Source organism: Macaca thibetana, chromosome 15, assembly GCF_024542745.1.
Source record: "Macaca thibetana thibetana isolate TM-01 chromosome 15, ASM2454274v1, whole genome shotgun sequence".
In the NCBI taxonomy this organism is placed as follows: Eukaryota; Metazoa; Chordata; class Mammalia; order Primates; family Cercopithecidae; genus Macaca; species Macaca thibetana.
In genome coordinates, this window is record NC_065592.1 from 40,092,762 (window position 1) to 40,114,035 (window position 21,274).

Genomic DNA, 21,274 nt, shown 5'->3' on the forward strand with positions numbered 1-21,274 from the left:
TGTGCTAGACCATGGGAGCAAAGTCCAGGAGAAGGAAGCATGGCGGCACGATCCTATGTCATAGACACTTCCCACTACCTCCTGGCACACAGACTCTTTTTTTTTTTTTTTTTTTGAGAGAGAGAATCTTGCTCTGTTGCCAGGCTGGAGTACAGTGGCATGATTTTGGCTCCACGCAACCTCTACCTCCTGGGTTCAAGCGATTCTCCTGCCTCAGCCTCCCAAGTAGCTGGGACTACAGGTGCGCGCCACCACGCCCAGCTAAGTTTTGTATTTTTAGTAGAGACAGGGTTTCACCATGTTGGACAGGATGGTCTCGATCTCTTGACCTTGTGATCCACCTGCCTCGGCCTCCCAAAGTGCTGGGATTACAGGCGTGAGCCACCGTGCCCAGCCGGCACACAGACTCTTAACTGGAAGAGAGTGGGGAAAAGGGAATTAACTTTTCTCTTTTTTATTTTCTCCTTATTTATAAATCTATTTAATAATTCCACAGGCTCTCCAAGAGCAGAATGAAATTCAGGGCAGATCCTCCCTTTCAAAAGCTGAGGGAGCTACTTGTGAAACTCCCAAATGAGTGGGAGTAAAGGAAAGTATGTTGGACCAAGCAGCATGTCATGGGGTCCTCGTCCAGGCTCTGCACTGACTTGCTATGCAATTCTAGACAAGTCACTTAACTGCTCTGAGTCAGTTTCAGCCTCTGGAACAGGAATAAGTGGACTAGCTGATCCCTAAGATTCCGTCTGGCTCTTGCACTAAATGATTCTAAATATTGCTAAATCACACCAGGTATGATGTTATTGCCCAGAACGTGACACTGATTCAGCATTATTTTGTTTAAAAACAGTGGGTTAAATGGAGAGAAAAATACTAAAGAATGAATAGTTTCCCCTGAGAATGGATCTGACAGCTACCTCCTGCGCTGACTCCCCTGAATCCGTGGCTCACAACTCAACAATCTCTCTGCTTCCAATATTTGTTTAGAATCCACCAGAGCATGTAGCTTTCACCCAGGGTCCTCTGCAGGCTTCCGCCCCTGCTGGGCTCACACTTCATGCCTCCTGCACACAGGGAAGTGAAGTCCCTGCCCACCCTGTGTGTGTACTTTTCTCCGATGGAGCCCAGCAAGCAGGAAAGCCAGCCGGCCTGGCCTGCCAGACTCCAGCCAGATCCTCTGGGCTTCACCTGCAGTGGTTTTGATCCAAGCCTCAGAATTTTAGAGCCAAAGTGAATTCAGCCTGAGCCACCAGTAACTTGGGGCTGACTGGAGGGTCAGCATCCAATGCTGGAGGAAAAGAAAAATCTCCTCTGTTGGACATAAGGTTTAAAGGAATGGAACAAAACATTTTAGATTTTTTCTCTGCCTGGCCTACCAGTTTAGAAAAACCTCAACCAATGAATACTGGTCCTAGAGTTGGAAGGACTGGACCCCCAGCTCTGCATCTCTGCTGCCCTACATTGATTGCTCTGTCTCTGGGCTAAGTAGGTTTGGGGTTTGACAAAGAAAATCTAGAAATATTTGCTTACTGATCATGCCAATCGAACATGGGTCAAATGCAAAAAGATTTTTTGTAATGAACTTTTTTCCTGTTTATACTAATTTTTTTTTCATCTTATAGGTGTTATTTTGATCTGTCAGAACTCTGGCTTTCTCACTAGTTAAAGACACGGTATTACATTTACTGGCAGCCTAAGGAAGGTTTCTCTGAAGCACCTAGAATGAGAGTCTAGAGCTGCAAACAACAGCAATGGATATTATTTAAGCTAAAATGGGTCTGCATGTTTCATATGGCAGTAATGCAGCTATACAAGCCAGACTTCAGCAATAGCCCAGGCCCCAAATGAGATATTTGTGTGGAAATTAAGTGAGACTCATGGAAAACACCACCCCTCAAAAATTAGTGATGTGAGGCTTTAACAGCAGAGTGGAATCTAATATTTACTCGATCTCACTTTCAGCCCTGGCTAAGTATGTAGACTATGCTAAGGACACGTTTTTCTCCCCTTAAAATGCTGCTTTTCTCAACTATAGCTCTGAAAATTTTAGATGTGATCATTGTATAAGTCAAACTATGTATACATATTCTTAGGTTCTTACACTTTAAAAAGTGACATTTTAAAAATTGGCAATGAAAACAATTGGCAATGAATATATTTCCCCCCAAATTTTTCTTTGCTGATCTAACTCTATGCCCCCCACTCCAAAAAGCAAAAAGCGAAAGACACCTCTCTTCCCACAATGACATCACTGCAATTGTATATTTGTTTACTCTTTTTCTCCTTTACTGGTATGTAAGGTTCATGTGGATAAGGGCTTTGCCTTACTCAGCAATGTGTCCATTGCCCTGGAACAGTGCCTACTACCTAGCAGCCATTCAATAAATATTTGTCAAATGAATTAATTGCTTTTAGGAAAATTTATATCTCTATTGCTCATCCCTTCTCAATCCCATGAAAAGCTGGAAAATTCAAGGTAAAATGGAGTTGTTATTATAAACTATATCGATGGTTCTCAAACCTTAGTGTGCCAAAGAATCATCCAATGGCACTTTTTAAAATACAGATTTTTGCCTGCCTCTCCTTCTTCCCAGTCCTAATTCAGTATGTCTGAGAGGGTGTGGCCTGGGAATCTGCATTTTAAAGCAAACACCCCAGCTCTTTCTGGTAGGAGCAGTCTGGGCACCATGTTTTAGGAAATGCAGACTTGTACTCATAGTGGAACTACAGCAGGTATTAATATTATGGTCAGAATATCAGGGAATGAGAAGGCTGGAGGAGATAATGGGAATGGATTTAGCTTAATCTCTTTACCATTTGGATCAGGTAACTGTGGCCCACAGAGGAGCGGGAACTGGCCTGAAATCATCTAGTGAATTGGTAACAATTTGAGAGGGTCTTCTGAGATGCTTCATGAAACCACTCTTTTTGCAGCTTCATTCTGTTTACCTTGTAGATCTAATGAGTCTTAAGCCACATTGTTTCATAGGCTATCTTGTGAACACATTTAAATGCCATTTGCTGGTGCCTGGTTTTATCTGAGCAGTATCTCTTGTATTTGCAAGTCTGTTACTCCATTAAGTGGCACTGATTACCAGAAAACCATCCTAGTATGCTGAAAAATACTTGAAATGATCAACTAATGAGGACACTAAGTATGTTTTCTCATTAGTAATTATGCAGGCTCTGAAGCCAAGCCCAGTATCTATACATACTTGTATGGCTAAATTAAAAGCAACTGTGGTGCAGAGAATAGCAACATTTTGAGGAGAGACAAATCAAACGTGACATGTTTTGACTGCACTGATGTACAATGATCTGAGCTCACTTTTGAGGGAGAGAAGTTTGGCCCAAAGGAGAACTGAAGGTCCCAGAGCCAGGAACGCTTCACAGAACTCAGGAGCTCTTTCTGGCCTCTAAAACATTCATTTCCTCTGTGACTTGGAACAAAACCCCTCCACCTCCCATTCCCACAAATGGAGAAAACTGCTCACTTACTACCTTAAAGGAACACATGCTAGTACATGAAGATTAAAACATACTGGGCTGGCAACACATTTCCTCCTTTCTCTATTGACCTGACTCATTGGGGGAATCTAGCATCTTTAATAAATTGTAGGGCTCAAATAAACTCTCAAAGTTGGCAGCGAAAATTCTTATTTATAATGTAATAAATTATGGATACACACTAAAATACTGCTAAGGAGTGGGATCAGGCAGCTATAAATGAAGCAGAGACTTTCGTTTTTCATTTTATCCACTTGTAAATGGTTTGCCTTTAAAAAAAAAACCCTATGGAAATATATTACCATTATTGTAATTTTAAAATATTTAATAAAGTTTATATGTTCAAAAATATAATAAATTGTCATTAAATAGAAGTGACAGTATGATAAAATAGAAACACACTACTTTGAGTGATAAGATCTGGATTTTGTCTTCTACTCTGTCACCGACAATAGGCAAGCCAGTTAACCCCTTTAAGCCTTAATTTACTTTTCTGAAAATATGGGACTTGGATTAGATGATCCCAAGGTCACTCCAGTTCTATGAATTTGTATATGTAAAACTTTAAGAAGGAAGGTATTATGAAAATTGAATTTCAGTGAATGACAGTATTAAGAAAATTACTCAAACCATAAATAATACCACACAGACCTAGAGCCTTAGTGAAATTATGTAAGAATATATGTGATGGTCAGCAAAGGAAACAATTTAAAAAGTGAAATACTACAGAACGGGAGAAAATATCTGCAAGCTATCCATCCGACAAGGGATTAATAACCAGAAGATATAAGGAATTCAACTCAATAGCAGAAAAAAATAATCTATTTAAAATATAGGTAAAAAACCTAAATAGACATTTTTCAAAACAAGACATAGAAATAGCCAACAGGCATGTTTAAAAATGCTCAACATCACAAATCAACAGGAAGATGCAAATCCAAACCACAAGGACATATCATTTCATCCCAGTTAGAATGATTATTATTAAAAAGACAAAAAATAAATGCTGGTGAGGATGTAGAGAAAGGGGAGCACTCATATACTGCTGATGAGAATGTAAATTAGTATAGCCATTATGGAAAACAGTATGGGGGTTCCCCAAAAAGCTAAAACTAAAACTACCTTAATTACTCCTTGTGTTGATGAACTCACACTTCCACAGCAGCTAGTATGGTCAATACTTGTTATTAGACAAGTGAGTGGGAAGAGGCCCCCCTCCTTCTCTCTCCAGATCTGTCTTTGGGAGAAAAGTTCTTTTTGCCACAGGGCAAAAGAGTGACCCAATTTCACCAAATCTTTTCCCTTCCTGCCTACATATTTCCATTTCCCCCAGTCATTCATTACAAGTTCCCAGAAACAGTAAATCCCAGCTTAGAACTGAACTCAATCTGTGAAGTACAGTCTGACAGGACAGAGTCCATGCAACCATCATCAACTTGGGTCTGGTCCCATACTTCTACTACTGCAGCTGAAGGTAATGTGGCATCCCTCCCTTCTACCACACACGTTCTTTGTTGGTTCATTTTGAGTGTATATGGAATAAACTCCCCAGATCTTCTTAACATGAACCACTGACAAGCCAAGGCTCTCCCATTTGTTTAAATTCTAAATGCCGAGCTTCACATTTATTTTTGTTAACTTTCTTTGTGATGGTTTCAGCCCTTCCTGTTCCAACCTGTCGAGATCACTCTGAATGTTGATACTGACATCCATCATATTAGCGATCCCTCCCAGCTTTCTGTCATTTGCAAATGTGATCAGCATGCTCCTATGCTTTCATCCAAGTTTTTGATGAAAACTCACTGTATTTTTAAAAAGTCTTTTAATTTAGTTGATTTGGGTCCAATTTTTGATAATTGTGTAATGCTATCTAAAAGCAGGGGAATCCAAGTTATGAGGTTCAACCTGATTCCAAAATAATGCAATTAAAATAAATATGCTTTGCAAAATTGAGCCAGGCCCCAAAGGTAGTACCAATGTGACCTAGACTCTGGCATGGTCAATCTGCTATTTTGGACAAAGCTAACAATTAAATTGGATAAATGTTTGTTGATGAGGATGATGACTCTAGACTAACAGACTGAATGGTGCAGAGGCAAGCAAACATACTAGATTGATTTTTCAGTGTGGAGACAGTTCCCAGCTGGGACAACTCAAAGTGCTGGGAAAGGTTTGCCATTGAATGACTAATTATGCCATGTAGACTCATAATTGGATAATTGGGGGCCAAAAAATCACTTTTGAGGCCTAAATTATCTGAAGTGACCATCTATTGTGCTTTCAAATGCCCTGGAACAATGTCAGATTGCGTGCTACAGCCTTAGCCTAGGCAGTGCTAAGAAGCTTCACTAATTCAGATGAACTGCATATGGAGAGGCCAGGGTGCTTCTGGGAGGAGAACTCTTCATTTCTGCATACTTTTCTAGCACCTACTCTCACTGGAAGTAGAGAGGCAGTGAAGGCTGGTATTTAGGAGCACAGATTTTAGGTTCAATACACTTGGCTCCTAATATACTTGGCTCCTAATTCTGTCTCTGCTGCATATTAGTTCAGTGACCTTGGGCAAGTCAGCGCTTTAGATTCTCCCAGTTTAAATTTCCTTATCTGTGAAATAGAGATCATAATACTTACCTCAAGAGTGTTCTGCCTGACACCTAATGTGTAGTGTTTGTGCTCATTAGGACATTCAACAAATGGCAGAGTAAGAAAGTTTGGCCAAGGAAATAACATACAGGGCACTGCGCTAAAGCTTTGACAAGTATAATTGTAATTAATCTTCACAAACAACCCCAGAAGTAGATATTGCTATTACCCCACAACACAGAAGAGAAAACTGAGCAATCAAAAGGTGTAATCAGTTGCTCAAGGTCACTTAGCTAGTAAATGACAGTGTTGGGATTTTCATCTAGGCCCGTGTGATTCCAAAGAAGCCTAAACTGTTAACTTAGTTTTATTATTCTGCTTTATTCTCTTACACTATTATTTGAGACTTGATTGTAGTCAAGAGCCACTACTTATAATCAGAATAAGAGTCCTCAGCCTTTGATGCTAAGGATCTACCATGCTTCTCATATGATGTTTTGTGATCAGGTGCAGAGAGGAGGCTTCGCAGCCTATAATGAGGGTGGGGAAGAGGGAAAGAGGATCACAGCAGGTACACTAATCATTTCTATCAACACTGCAACCTAAGAGAAGGGCACATAGCAGGGACACACACTGTTTGCCAGCCATTCAGCCAGAAGCTTGAAACACTGATTAGACCTGGGGAGGGCAGTTTGGTAGTAGCTACCAAGACAGATCAACCGACTGGGGGCCTCTGGACTGGTATTTCTTTATCTGAGTGCAAGCTGTATTTCTAAGGTGTTGTTTTTTGTTTTGTTTTGTTTTTTCTTCAAGTAGGAGGAATAATGATGCCTACAGTTCATGGTGGCTTAAAGGATTAAATGAGATAATGTACCACAATGTCTAGCATATAGAAACTGCTCAATAATTGTGATATTTTTTTCCTTCCCTTCCCTAGTCATTGAGACCCTGTTTTGCTAGAAGTTTGCTTTTCTAAGTCCTTTAAAGAAATTGCCTTACAGAGCTGTTTATTCATTTGCTCAGAAAACCCTTTCTCATGGTTCTTCTCTGTGGTATCCAAATTTTGAGGAATTTGCAGGGTTCAGACTGATGGGATTTTACTATATCCCATAGGAAATAAAAATGTTGATATGTTTTGGTTGACTTAACTATAACAACACCAATCATTTATGGTCTTAAAAACGTTTTCACAATCATCATTCTTGTGCGACTGGTGTTCAGAACACCCCTCCGAGGTTAAATATTGTAATCATCTCCACCGTAGGCAGGAGAGAGCCAAAAGCAGGAACCAGGTGACACAGGCAGGAAGCAGCAGAGGTGGCTTTCCGTCCGAGTCCTCCTGACATCTGATGTCACAGCCAGAGCTCGCTCCTCTCCACCAATGGTCTAATCCCTCTGAATAAGCACCAGGTCAATCAATGCTGATGCAATTGGATAAACTGCTTAAGAATAACTTGAGGCTCACCCAGATGGTTTGAACACAATATGAAAAAAAACAGTAGTCACTTTGTCTAGATCATGAGAGAAATCTACAAATTGTAGTTCGCCTGTGCAGATTTTCATTGGCACAACCACCAAGAATCCTGCAACAATGTGTATGACAGGTGCAGCACTGTCAGGGTCATTTGTTAAGGCATTTAGAGATTCAATAAGGCAAAAATTATTTGGTGCAATGGATGCATTGAATTGCTAAATGAAGCGAGAAATATAGAAAAAGTATGGAAAGTGTCTAACATGATGCTAGACACAAAATCATTCAATCAACTCTTATTACTAGTAGCCATAAATAAGAGACCCTGATCATTCGTTTGAAAGAAGGAAATCATAAAACTTACTCTGGAATAATCAAGATCTCTGGGTGTTGAGTCTGTTAAAGCTCGGACAAGGGCATTCATCATGCAGACTGGAGGAGAAGGTGGAGAGGGCTGAGAAGGTTCCTGTTGTAATGGGCTCTTTGGTTTGGAAGGCAGACGACCTCTCCTCCCTTTCAGACTATCTGTACGGACAACTGATGCCAAAAGAGACAAAGAAAACAATCTTCAAAGATTATGGACTGAATGACCATAAATCACAAAAAGGAATAAAAACACATTACAGTTGAGCAATCATTAATGAGACCAACCGTTTAAAAGTGGTAATAAGTTTGGAATAATATTCACACAATGATTTCATGAGAGTTGAAACAAGCAGCATAAAAGCCACCCATATTTACATTTGGTAATGAATTAGCCCTAAAAGTCTCCTTCTTAAATAGAGCAAAGATGTATGTATACAAGTCCTCTATTAATTTTGAGAAATTAGAATAAATAGTCCTAAGTTATTTTAAAATGTAGATATATATGATAAAAATAAAATGTTGAAAGGAAAAAGGAACTAGTAAAATTCACCATCCCAATGTAAATATTAACTTTTTTCAGTGATTTCTGAGAATACGTATAAGCAAACTGCGTAAAAAGCATTATATGCATACCTTCTTTTACCATTCCAACACTGAGACACTTCTGAAATCGACAGTACTGACATCGGTTTCGACGTCTCTTGTCTACTGGGCAGTTTTTATTTGCCAGGCAAACATATTTTGCATTTTTCTGTACTGTTCTCTGAGAAAATATAATACAAGATAGTCAACTGATAGTTTCTGGAAAGAGGTAGGACCTGACAAGATGTATTTTAATTACAATGTGAAAAGCGACAGTGCAATTCGTATAATTCGATAAATTTAATTTCCTAACACGCTAGCCTGCAGGAAAAACAATTTTATTAGTGTTAGCTGCTGACAATGAAAATCATCTCAGATTGTTCTAAAGCAAGTCTCAGGAGACACCCAACTCTGAATGATAAAATCATATCTGAAATTACCAGGTCAACATATCATACCTTGGAGAATTAGATTATCTCCACTTTTAATATCCCTTTGGGAACAATTTTCTACTTGTTCCACTCCCCTGATTATTGCTGACCTTATTAAAATAAAATCAAAATTATCTGGGATATACTTTGTTTGCTATCACTATTGTAAGTCAAATATCACAGTAACTGGCTTTGTTACCCAACAGAGATGAAATCATAAAAAGCAAAATCAGGATTTTTCTAATTAAAACATATAGGAAATAATGTGTTAATGCAAAATAATTCACTTAATCAACCTGTATAGCTTATTTTATCTTTAAAGACCATATATGATAAACAGTCCATTCCTGATTTTTCAAAGCAAAATCTTAAAAGCAGTTATTACAAAGCATTATTATATCCAAGGAAGAAAACAAAAAACCTCAAGGGACAAAAGAAAAAGAGACAAAGAAAGAGATATGAGAGCCATATATTTTCAGTGAAAATTCCTATTAATAGGTCATTTCATAAATGTCTATTGACATAGACTCAATAACCATATTGTAAAAAACATAATAAAACTTAAGCTTGGATAGAAAAATGATGTTGGATTTTTCAGAATCCATATAATTTAGAAATGACACATGGAGAAATAAACATATTTCATCCTCCAAATTTAAACAAATGCTTGCTTTTTAAATTGAAAACATATGTGCAAATGAATGTATTTTTACCACTTAGGGTGAAACTATTCAGAAATTACCTGGATCTATACAACTCCAAATAGAGCAGAAAGTTGAAATTTATTTTGGAAGCCTGGGCTGCATTAAAAAAAAAAAAGAAAATAAATCCAGGTAACTTGGGCTTCATGATCTATTTTGTGTTCAAATATCTAGATTCGTTTTCAACCTTTACTTTCAGTCATTCTCAACCCCCATGTTTCAGTTTTACCCTGTTACCTTTTAATTTCATTTTAGGGGATAGTTTCTAGATTGCTTATATAAAAATATAACAAAGCCAACCTATCTCAAGTCTAAGACATGTCTCCCCCGCCATAGTAGGTGACTTTAGTTTAAAATGCAAAATTCTGAAACACAGGCATACTTCTGAGGTTCCAGCATTTAAATTCTTAGCAGTCTGTAAGGGTAGGATACGTGTATTTCCTGAATAAAGCTTTCATTGAACATGCAGTAATTTCTAACACTCTATTTCTTGCCATCATCCTCAAGGCTGTATGCCAATTTGAGTGCTGATGGCATTTTGCTTCAGGTATACATTTTCCCAATAACCTGAAGCCTTTCGTACATTTGTGTGTGTGCACAGTTTAAGGACAGGGAGAGATCGTTATGGTTCAATCACCGAATTCCTATCATTAACTGCACTTCATGTCACATTTTTAAAGAACTCAATTTAATGGTAGAAAGCCACTGGGTAAAACCTGCTCCGGTTCCCTTAATTAACAGATCTGTGGGGTGGTTCTCCCCCATCTTGCCCCCACCCTTTCAAGTATAGATTTGTTTTCAAGGGATTGCTGCAGAAAAGGGAAGCTGTTGGGGAACACTTAATTGACATTTCTAGACTCAGAATGTATTACCACTCTGGTATTTTGGTCAACTCTCAATTATTTAGGGATAATTATATTTGTAGATTATTCATAATTCTTGTTTTTTTCTTTTCCCCCTTCTGCTGCCAGTTTCACTGTCCTTCAGCATTTTCCACTGAAATCCTGTAAAAATCAAATCTGCTAAAGGAATGCAGTTACTTGAAAGTAGCTCTGATAAAGCTTGAGTAATTAAGACAAAAAATGGCTAAACTCAATGGCTAAAAAATAAAATAAAATAACCAAGATTCTGCATTTAAAACATCATAATCCCGAATATCTGTATGGCACTTAACATATTGCAGTTTTTCCACAAACATTTTCTTGTTTATCTGCAGAACTCAAGTAGTGATATGATTAGTATCTGAAGATCAAAAATAACTGTTGCTTGTTGCTATGTATATCCCTCCACAAATGTGTATTTTTACAAATACTTTATAGCTTTTGTTTAATAATGAACTATTTGTATAGCCCTTTAAAGATTATAAAGCGCTTTCATATATATTTCATCTCATTGAATACACAGCCCTTCTTTGAGTTTTATTCACTGATACGGAAACAGGCCTAGAATGAAGGGTCATGCCCAACATGATACAACTGGAAGGTGGAAGATTAAGGTCTTCTATTTGAATCTTCTCTCTCCAATTCTGGTGTGCTCACAGATATATCCTATTGGCCTCCCAAATCCAAGTTACCCAATCAGCATCCTGCTTCCTCTTTCTCTCTATCCTGTCCAGCACTAGAGGATAGGGAATAATTTGTGTGGGTTTGTAAATGACTGAAATAATGGCCAGTGGGGTGGGGAGTGAGAAGGATGGCACAGAAGTAAGTGTCTGATAAAGTCTGGGAGTCAATAGCAAAAGGTAGCACAGCAAAAGAGCAAGGTCTTTTCCCTAAGTGGCAGCAATAACACTGAACTCAGGAGTCAGGGGAAATCAGCTGGAAACATCTCATGGGCAGCTAAATCACTGCTTACAGCCTGCATAAGGCTTCACCACTCCAGGCCTCAGCTTCCTCGTGGGTAAAATATGGGGCGGGCTGATGGCCCTCCCACTGGAAAATTTCTCTGTTAGGCCTATGAGGGAATGAACTATGTCTACACCTGGCACCGTATATGGTACAGAGATAGGGAAAGGTTCCTAGAGGACACAAGACCCCAAGTTCTATCTTCTATGGAAAGAGCTGCCTCTTTCCACAGAAGAAGACAGTTGTCCCGTCTCCCAGAGCTGCAGAACTGTGAAAAGGGAGTGGACTTTGGGGTCACACAAACATGGGTTGGTACCCTGCCTCCATCTCCCTTCTCTGAAGGTGTGTCCTGAGGCAGCTGATTAACTTTTTCAAACCTCAACATCCTCATCTACAAAACAAGGATAATTAATATCTACCTTTAAAACACTGTTACTAAAAATAGCTAGTGAGTGGCCAGAATTCAATCTTGGATGTGTCTGACTCTAGAGCCCCAGCTCTTACTGTAAGGATTAAATGAGACACAAATGTCCAGGGCTTGGTATGCACACCCTATCCCCTCAGACACCCTGGATGGACAGACAAAACAATGAGGTTTTTGCATTTTCGAAGTCACAGGTCCTTTTAAGACTCTGCTGAAAGCTCTCCAGAAAAATGTTCATAGGGCAGTGTCCGGCCAGGAGGTTCACGGACCCCTCGGAGTCCATCTCGGGTGGCCTGCTGTACCTAGACCTCAGTAGAAAGTCCCTGAGAAAAGGGATGTGAAGGTGCTAGGAAGGGCTGCAATAAAGCACGATGCACCGATTACAGCTCTCAAACAGGGAAGAACAAGGATGCTCCTACACCCACTTAGAAGCTCCCTTCAGTGAGGGGTCTGGGTGCGGAGGGGAGGGGACGCCGAGCGCTCACCTTGAAGAAGCCCTTGCAGCCCTCGCAGGTGCGCACGCCGTAGTGCTGGCAGGCGGCATTGTCCCCGCACACTGCACACGTGCCCTCGCCGGACGACGAGCTCCTGTTGGGCGGCGACGGCAGGCTGGGACTCTCGCCCAGCAGGCTGGACGCGGTAGGAGAGGGCGTGAGGCCGAGAGGCGGGAAAGCCAGCGGGGCCGCCCTCTTGGCCAGCGGCAGCCCGTACGGGTGGCCCTCCAGCGCGGCGACCTGGCTGCCCGCGGCAGCTGCGGCTCCCAGAGGCAGGCTGAGCGCGGCAGCGGCCGTCGGGTCGTAGCCGAGGTGGTGGCCGCCGGCCGGGCTGGGCGCGGGGGGGTGCGGCGGCGAGGGCTTGAAGTGGAAGAGCGGGAAGCGCGCGCCGGCCACCGTAGGCACCGCCTTCATCGGCGGGTCCAGCAGCGAGCCGGGCGCAATGCAGCCGGGCGCCGAGGGCAGCGCGTCGTCCCATAGCGCCCCCGCCTGCGGGGGGAAGGCCGGCGTGGTGGGGGTGGACGGTGGGGACTGTTTGAAGTACATGGAGGTGCTGGGGAGCACCTCGTCCTCTGGGCTGGAGGCGGGAGGAATGGATGGCTGTTGATGCTGCTGCTGGTGGTGGTGGTGGTGGTGGTGGTGGTGGTGGTGATGGTGGTGGTAGCTGGGCGCCCGCCCCTCCTCCACTTTGATCAAGGGCCGCTGCATTTGGTACACGCAGGAGGGCTTGAGTTCATAGTTGCTCGAGTAGCCCTCGACGAAGGTACTGATGCTGGGCAGGGACGTGGTGGCTGTAGCCGTGATCTCAGTGCTGCCGAGGTCCATGGTCAGCTTGGTGTAGTCAGGGTTCATGATCTCCGTGGCGTATTCCGAGCTGTATGTCTGCGCAGCATAACTGGAACCTGGAGGCGAAGGGCTATATTGGGCTTGGACGCAGGGCATATCTGCAGGGACAGAGAAAAGGGTCTCTCAGAAGCAAGTTAACACTTGTTTTCTAGCCAACAGGCAGCACTGAGTTCACTGTTCTCTAATCTGGGAAATAGAGAGGAAGTGTCATCCTGTCCTCCTCCTGGTAGCACAGACACAAAGCCCCACACTTATTTACTTCATCCCTAGTAAGGAAGCTGAATTCTTGACAAAGGGGTGCCAAAACCTGACCTGTGGACCTCTGTGCCTATCTTCCCTCCCTTGCCCTGTCCTCCACCAGATTTGGGAAACTTGAAGTCTTTCCTCATAAGCTCACAGATGTTTTTAAAAAGAGGCGTTGAGTCCTGTAAACTAATTGGAGTGGCCTCCTCAGCTATAACCTAGGAGGACAAAGAGAAAGCCAGCGGTTTATTTGGGGGGAAAGAGGCCATTGGTCCCCCAAGGCACACACATTGATTTGTAAACCTGAGTTAGTCAAAAAAAAGCTACCCTGTGAGAGATTTAGTGGCCAAGGGAGAGAGTTGACATTCTAACATTTTATGAGTGCCAATTGAGGCTGCCCACACACGTTGTGGTTGCTTTCTCCCACCCCCTCCCCACTCCTCCAATAGGGCTAGCAGCCTGCACAAACTGGACCCCTGTTGATAACTTCAGTCAGCTAGGTGGGGACATAGGCCCAGGAAATGGACTCGGGGGAGTTTATACCATCTGCAAAGAAAAAGATCAGCAGCTGCAACAAAACACCCACCCATATATATATATATACACACACACACACATATATATCCCAATTCTAACTAATAAAACAAATCAGTGGCTGTTTTGTGATAACAGTTTATAACTATTATAATAGGCAAGTTAGTATTGGTATTTCCTTATGACACTAGAATTAGTACCCCGATAAAGAAAAAAGCAGTTTCTGAATAGACTTGATTTCTCTGCCAGTTTGACTATGTTGCCCCCAAAGTGGCTGGTATCCAGGGTGCTTACTATTGTTCAGAGAGGCTGAACTGAGTGAGAAGGCTCTGAGAATTATTAGATGTTGTGGATGATTTATCTAATTATTTTCCTTTCTTTATGGCTAAATATAAATGGTAAAAAAAACGGTGGTTTCTGGTGGTTGGTTTTTCTGAGCCAAAGGAAAACCAGGTGCTTAACGCCTCTTTGGAGTCTATAGTGTAAAAGGTGTGACTAATAGAGAAGTGAATACTTCACATTTCCTTTGACATCTTTCTCTTACCCACATTTCCAAATCTGATTGAGTCATGCATGTATGGGATGAAATCTTGACTTGAAAAAAGGTGATGAGGGCCTGTTGGAAGAAGCAGTGATGAGGAGAGGCCAGTTCAAGCTTTTCTTTAACAAGCAGGGCCTTAAAAATACACTCACTAGTTTGAAGTCCAGTAACTTATCTTGCTGTCCAGTTGCTGGGATGAAATGAAAGGCTAATCATTTAAAAGAAAGAACACTGCCTGATCTTTCATCTATTCTCCTTCTCCCTTCAGCACCTCTAGGATTTCTCCCTTAGTCTTTTCTGTCATTCTTTCCGGCCAGTCCCTTCCTATTGCTCTTATTTGTGTCTTTCTGAGGTTTCTCTCTAGAAGATGAGCTTGCTGGGATTGTATTCTATTTATCTGCATTATCTATTGTGCCCACACAGGCTTGGCACCTAGTATTCCTTTAACAAATTTGTAAAGAGGTGGTACAAACCAAACGTGCAATCTGTTCTTTCGCCAAACTCAAATTTACTCTTTGGTTTTCAGCTCAAATGCTTTTCTCCTTCCCTCCCAGCTTCAATCATCCAAACTTCTGCACCCAAATGATTTGAGTTGTATATAAATGAAAATGCTCAGTATTGCTCTAAGTGATTCCATAACTCTTACATGTGTACACTGACTACAAAAGAAGAGCAAAAATGAAATAAAAATGTGTAATATACCCTAATCTATTGGTGTATTTGTATTTCTCTTAGGAAAATTAATTTTGAGCAATGCAAGCTTAATTTAATTTGGCTGCTCCACTCAGTAGCAACAGGGTGTGGTATACAGAGGAGCTTCCCATGAGGAAGCCACCTGTGTTGTGAAATTCGCGGCCAGCCGTCACTGTCCTGGCACTGGGCAGATCGACCACGCTGCCCGCCGAGTGTGTGGTTCCCCCACCCACTTCCCTCGGCCAGGGAGGAGAAAAGGGTCGTGCCTTCGTACCTACCTGGAGGGTATCTTGCGCGCTGAATGGTGGGGCTGGGGGTCTCTCCAGCGGAGGCTGAGAGTGTAGGAGCAGCGGACGTCCGGTGAGGCGAAGTGCCGGCAGTGCTCCCCGGCACCGCTGAGGGTCCAGGCTCAGGGCCCGGGCTTGCCGGGCTGCGCTCTTCCACAGTGGGCTCTACAGGCACGGGGAGAGAGGACATAGGTCACAGTGAGACCAGGATGGGTCACTACGACCCGGGCTGGGCGCATTGGGGACTGGGGGAATTGGTTGGCGACCTCTAGAAATGCTACATTAATTACAAAGAATTATCATAAAATTAAGGGTGATTAATGGTACAGGAGTCCCCCTGGGCAAAAAGCATCACGCAGCCTTGGGGAAGCCGAGGAAAGATTGTACGAACCCACTGCGCCTACCACTGTTTTGTGGCACTGGAACCGAGGCTAAAAAACGCGCAGCCTGTTATCGCCCAGAAATTGATCTCTCTGCCCCCACAATTGATTCCGAGCTTGCGAAGTCAGGAAAACCGAAGAAAGCAGAACACTTGAAGAACGAGCTCCGCCGGAATACGGGGGTCAGTGAGTGTTCACTAAAGGAAAAAAGCCATTTTCCAACTCCGCCCGCCCCCATCCCTCAAATACAAATTTTACACGTTGCATAGGAAATGCACAAGGTCCGGAACGAATGCATGAATGCCCCAAGGAATTAAGAAAGTCTGCGCTTTTCATTCTAAATGCTAATGGAGCTTCGCTTCTATTAGCCGCGAGTTTCAAGGGCCAGGGGTCAAGCAAACAAAAGGGCACAGCAAAGGAAGCCTGGCGCTGGAAGCAAGGGGACGAAGCGGACGGCGTTCGCGGCCGATGGGGCGGGCGAAGGCAGGTCCCCTGTACCCAGAGGGCGGTGTCTTCGAGGGTGGGCCGCTTAGAGACTCCCGGCCACCCAGCGGCCTAGAGGGGGCACATTCCTGAGGGCGCCCACCGCGGCTCCGGGACCAGCGTCTCAGCGCACAGCCTCAGCGAAACTTTGTAGCAGAAAGCGCAGCTCAGCAGGCCTCAGGGAAGGAACTGGGTGCCCCAAACTCCGGCCTATAGCGCCCCCTTTGCCCGGGGTGGGCACAGCTCGAAGAGTGGGAACATGCATCGAAAAACCCCCAAATCAAACCAAGCCAAAAACCTCTGAGGTGCGCGGGGCCACGAGGGTCGTCTGCTGGCGCCCCTGAGCCCGGGGCTTGCCTGCAGGAAGAGAGAAAGGGACTCGGAGCCCCCAGGCCCAGGTAACCCTCAACGGCCAGGAAATGGGGGATTCCCTTGCCACCCCCAGCCCCAGCCAGAGCTGCTCCGACGGAAACCTTTCGCTCGCTGTAGAGCGGGTAGAAGCGGATCTTCCCATGGCTGTAGCGCGTGCTTCCCGTCTCCCCGCATCTTCAATGGGGGTCTCCAGCAATCCCCCACCCGCCCCTTCAGTGGGTGCCCGCAATCCCGTCCCGCATTCCCCGAGGGCCTTTCAAGCGGAGTCGTTCTCTGAGGGGAGGCCTCTGAACTCGGGTGGGCGGGGACCGCCTCTCCCCAACGAAGGAGTTCCCCTCGAGCGCCCAGCGTTCGCAGGAGGCACCCACACTACCTTTCCTCCAGCCCAGCCCAGCGCCCCGCCGCTCTCTCCGCCCCACAAACGACCGGTTACCTAGGCAAAGCCTCAGCGCCTGGAAACACGTTCTGCCGCTCCGGTTTGCGGCCGCCGGGGCCAGGAGCACAGAGCCTTGGGGTTGTAAATTAGTAAGAAATAACTACCTCTGTCAAAGCCCCTTTCTTTCTCGTGGGCAGACGAAAGGAACACCCCCGTGTTCCCCTCCCCGTGGTGAAGTGTGTGGAGGAAACCGTGAAACGCACCATTGTGACCGGGGCTCCTCTGCGGAGTTTCCAACCCTGGGGAGCGGGGGCGGAGGTTGGGCGGGGGCAAGAGCAGCGAAGGAGAGACTGACAGAAAGGGAAAGACTGAGATTCTCAGAAAGACCGAGGGAGACGAGACAAACCGCGGGGAAGAATTTCTGTGAGCGCACGGTCCCAGGGAACGGGGTGGGTGGGTGCCGGGCATGGGGGCGGAGCGGGCGTGGAGGTTGCTGTGGCCTAAGGAGCCTTTGATACTAACTCTGCGAGCATCTTGTTCAGCGAAAATAACTCGAATAAAGTAACTTCATTCATTGTGCCCATTAGCCACGTTGGGCAGCTTTTTCTTTCCCCAGCTCGGTTCTATAAAATATTTCCCCGTCGTGGGAAAAGGAGATCCGGCATTGGACTCGTGATGGAATGACTGACGGCTCCCTGTACTTCTCTCCCGGCACTGCAAGGCCCTGGGATCACAGCCCGACATTTCTGATTACTAACTCCTCGCAGCTCTTCGCTCTGGAGAATCCGGACGCATAAATAAATAAAAGACAATCTCCAAGAACGTTTTTGGAAATCAAGGGACAAATGCGTTCTTCCTCGCCTCTGCCCCGAGGCTTCCAACAGGTTGGATAGGTGCCTTTGGAAGTCAGTCTCCGCAGACCGCGCTCGCATGACCGCTTTCGTCTCACCACCGAGAACTTTCCTTTCTACTAATAGTAAAACACTCGGAGCAACTTCTCCAAAAGCGCGAGTTCTGTCAGTGAAAAAGTAAAGCATGCCTTTCCCACACCGAACCAAGGTCCGGAGGAGAGGGACACCGTCCCCACACGTGTCAGCGCGCGGGAGTCGCCAATTACACCCGATTTACCTCCTAAGGGAAAAGTGTAAACCGGCATGTCAGCGACGCCAGGCAGACGTGCCTAGTGGAACCCCAGGCTCATTTCAATACAATAAGCCACATTCCTACAATTATGCCCTCTTTCCTGAGGTCCTCCGAGTGCCTCTGCAAACTCTGACCACGGCTGCCTAGGCCTTTCCCTCCCAAGCTTCCTTCCAGAGAACCAGCTCGGTGCCACCATTAGGAACATTTTCTTGGACCCACCAGAGCTCCTATTTTCAATCCTACTTAAAAGACAGGAAAATTACTGCCGTTCATCACCGGAGCTGCAACTCCCTGCCGCTGCCGCCGCCGCCGCCGAGAGCATCATTACCATGACAACTAGAGCCGAAATACCCTGAATTACATCGCTGGAGCCGCTATAGCACAAATCCCGGTCCTCCTCTTTGTTAGAGGCTTTTCGCCTCTTCGAGTGGGGGAGGAATCCCACGAGCTCCAGAGATCCCCGCGGGCCCACTACAGGGGAAAAGTTTCAGATCAGAACCTATGGGCCGCTGGGCTAGCAAAGCCGGAGCCGGGCGGCAAGGTCGGGGAGGAAACCCCACACTCAAAGTTGTCAATTTCAGGAGCGACGCTTCCCAGCAAGCCAACTTTTTTAGCAAGTCCCCTTATTAACTGGGCGAATCTCATACGTACTTGAGTGCTGTGGCGGTTCCGTCTTTAGAGCGAGTTTCTAGAGAGCTGTCCCGAAATCTGCACTGGTGGGGAGTCACAGCTGCTGTCCCGGAAGGGCTGCGGTGTACAAGCCCAGCGGCTCCCGGAGGCGGTGAGCGGCTGGTAGGGGATGCTGCGATCCCGACTCATGGGAGAGCACAGCCGAGAGGTTCCGCGGGCGTCCTGGCTCGGGCTGTGACCAGGGGGGAGGATGCCGCCGCTGTTCCCACCTCCACGGCCACTGCCGGCACCGTCAGCGTTGCAAAGTGAGCCCGGGAGGGGCGTCCGGCTGCGGCGCCGCGCTGCACCAGCAAAGGCTCAGGTCAAGAGGGGTGTGAGCGCGCGGGAGAGCGAAGTGTGTGTGCGGAGCGTGTGTGCGCGCTTGTGTCTGTGTGTGCGAGTGAGGGAGCGGGTGTGAGCGCGTCTGTGTATGGGGAGCGGAGGAGGAGCAGGAGCTGGAGGGGTGGGGGGCGGGAGGCAGGAGACTCCGCTCTCCCGGCTGCGCGTTCGCTCGCTCTCTCGGCACGTCATTTATGCCACAGGAGCCCTAGCGGCCTCTCCATAGAGTGCCTGGAATGCGAGACGTCAATGTGACGCCATGGGACGCTACGTCACCCTCCTCCTCCCTCCCCTGGCCCAGCCGGTTCCGCGTGTGCGAGGGAGGGTGTGTGTGTTCGTGTGCGCGCGCGCGCGTTTCTCGGCCAGTCGCACGGCCGCACAATGGAAACTCCGCCGCACGGCCGACCGGGGGCTTCTCGGACCCGCGATGCCAGCCCTTTTGCAGCGGAACCGCTCGCCAGGGCGTGCGTCTGCGGGAGGGTGCAGCGGCCTGCCCACGGGTCAGGCGGGACCGCCCAGCTGTCAGGCTCGGGTGGAGTAGAGTTGGAGGAGTGCTGCTGGCGCGCCTCCGAGGCTGCCCCGAGGCACGGAGCCAGGGCGAGGGGGGTAAGGGAGAGGACAGCTCTTCCGAAAGGGAAGGCTCCGCCAGCCAGCTTCTGACCAGCTTCAGTGACCTGGCAGCCGGTGCAGAAGGCGTCTGGCACCAGCCCGAAGACGCCCTGAGGTGCAGCTGCACTTTCCTCATGCAAAGGCTCTAAAGCTGTTTACGTCTCTCCGGTCCTCTGCGCCCAGGCTAATCCTCCCTCCCCGCATCATTTACTGGGTGCGTGTTTCACACAGGGATGCAGATAGTTCCGGGGATAAGGTTTGATTTCTTTACACGTACGGCGTGGGTTTCTTAACTGGACACGTTATAACCCAGCGAAGTGCACATCCATCATCCACACGCGCGCTGCAGCAGAAACTACTCAATGTGTATAAAACAAACACACACGTGTTGAACAGCTGAGCGGGTCTGACTACTGCAAATCATTCCTCCTCCCCAGCACCGGGTCAGAAATGGAGCTCTCAACTAGCACTTTCACTTTTTGATGGTTGTAGATGCCCTCCGCCCACATCTCCCAAATTAAACATTTCGAAATCAATCAACAGGATTTATTAGTCAGTCCCTCGCTAGGGGATTTGCTTTGGTCTCCTGGGACACATTTGTCATGAAATGGTGTGCCGATAGCCTGGGTGACTGTATGAGGGAAAGCAATTTCTTCCTGGAAATGATAGATTTAAGTGTAAATTTCTTGATGAAAACAAAATTTATCAGAGTTAAAGACCCCTAGTCCCAAAGGTTGCTGCTGAGTGAACGCAACCTCTTTCAGAAATGAATTTTTGGAGAGGAGAAAATATTTCAGTGAAACAATGCAGATAGAGTGGTCCCCATGTGGTCCGCTTGAATCACAAATACCATTTTATATATTTGACCTGTCCCAATTTGTGTGTGTGTGGCGGGGGCGGTGGCGCGGGGGGGGTGCGCCGAGGGGAGATAAAGGATTCCTTCGTAGACAGCGCACGTTTCAGAATCGAAGGTTCGAGCTAGGACCAGAAACTTGAAAACAAACTACATATAGGTAAATATGGCATGTATATCTTTCTCCGCCTCCACTTCCAATTCATACAGGGTGATGCGGAGAGGATCGTGGGAGGATGCCCCGAAAGTTGACCCAGCCGAGAGCAACCGAGTCTCTGCACTGCCGCGGGTTCCAATCCAGCCTCGGAAGGAAGGAGGGCGCTGCTACATTGTATCCATTCAAAGGCTGGAGGGGGGAGCAGGACCTGGAGCCGCGCTGCGCTGACGCACGCGAGGCGCGTGATTGACGCAGGCGATGTTACTAAATTCGGCGGTTGGCCGGGACCCGCCGCCGGCGCGCGCCGCAGATAGCGGAGTAGGTTCCCCTCGGTCACCCCCGCCCCTTC

The 21,274-nt window shown here is 46.0% G+C and overlaps 1 protein-coding gene across 3 annotated transcripts in view; it reads right to left on the minus strand.

Annotated features, from left to right (window-relative positions):
* NR4A3 (nuclear receptor subfamily 4 group A member 3) overlaps positions 1-19,498 on the minus strand; it is a 42,689-nt gene extending 23,191 nt beyond the window's left edge. The window contains exons 1-5 of one of the 3 annotated variants that reach the window (XM_050761497.1): positions 18,950-19,498; positions 15,536-15,709; positions 12,392-13,344; positions 8,558-8,687; positions 7,923-8,095 (exon numbers count right to left, since the gene is read on the minus strand). In XM_050761497.1, coding sequence (XP_050617454.1) covers positions 7,923-8,095; positions 8,558-8,687; positions 12,392-13,342 — 1,254 coding nt within the window. In that variant the 5' untranslated portion in view covers positions 13,343-13,344; positions 15,536-15,709; positions 18,950-19,498. Of the gene's footprint in view, positions 1-7,922; positions 8,096-8,557; positions 8,688-12,391; positions 13,345-14,567; positions 15,512-15,535; positions 15,710-16,844; positions 16,851-18,949 lie in introns of those variants that run through there. The other 2 variants (XM_050761498.1, XM_050761496.1) reach the window with 2 other exon arrangements.
* Positions 19,499-21,274: the final 1,776 nt, after the last annotated feature.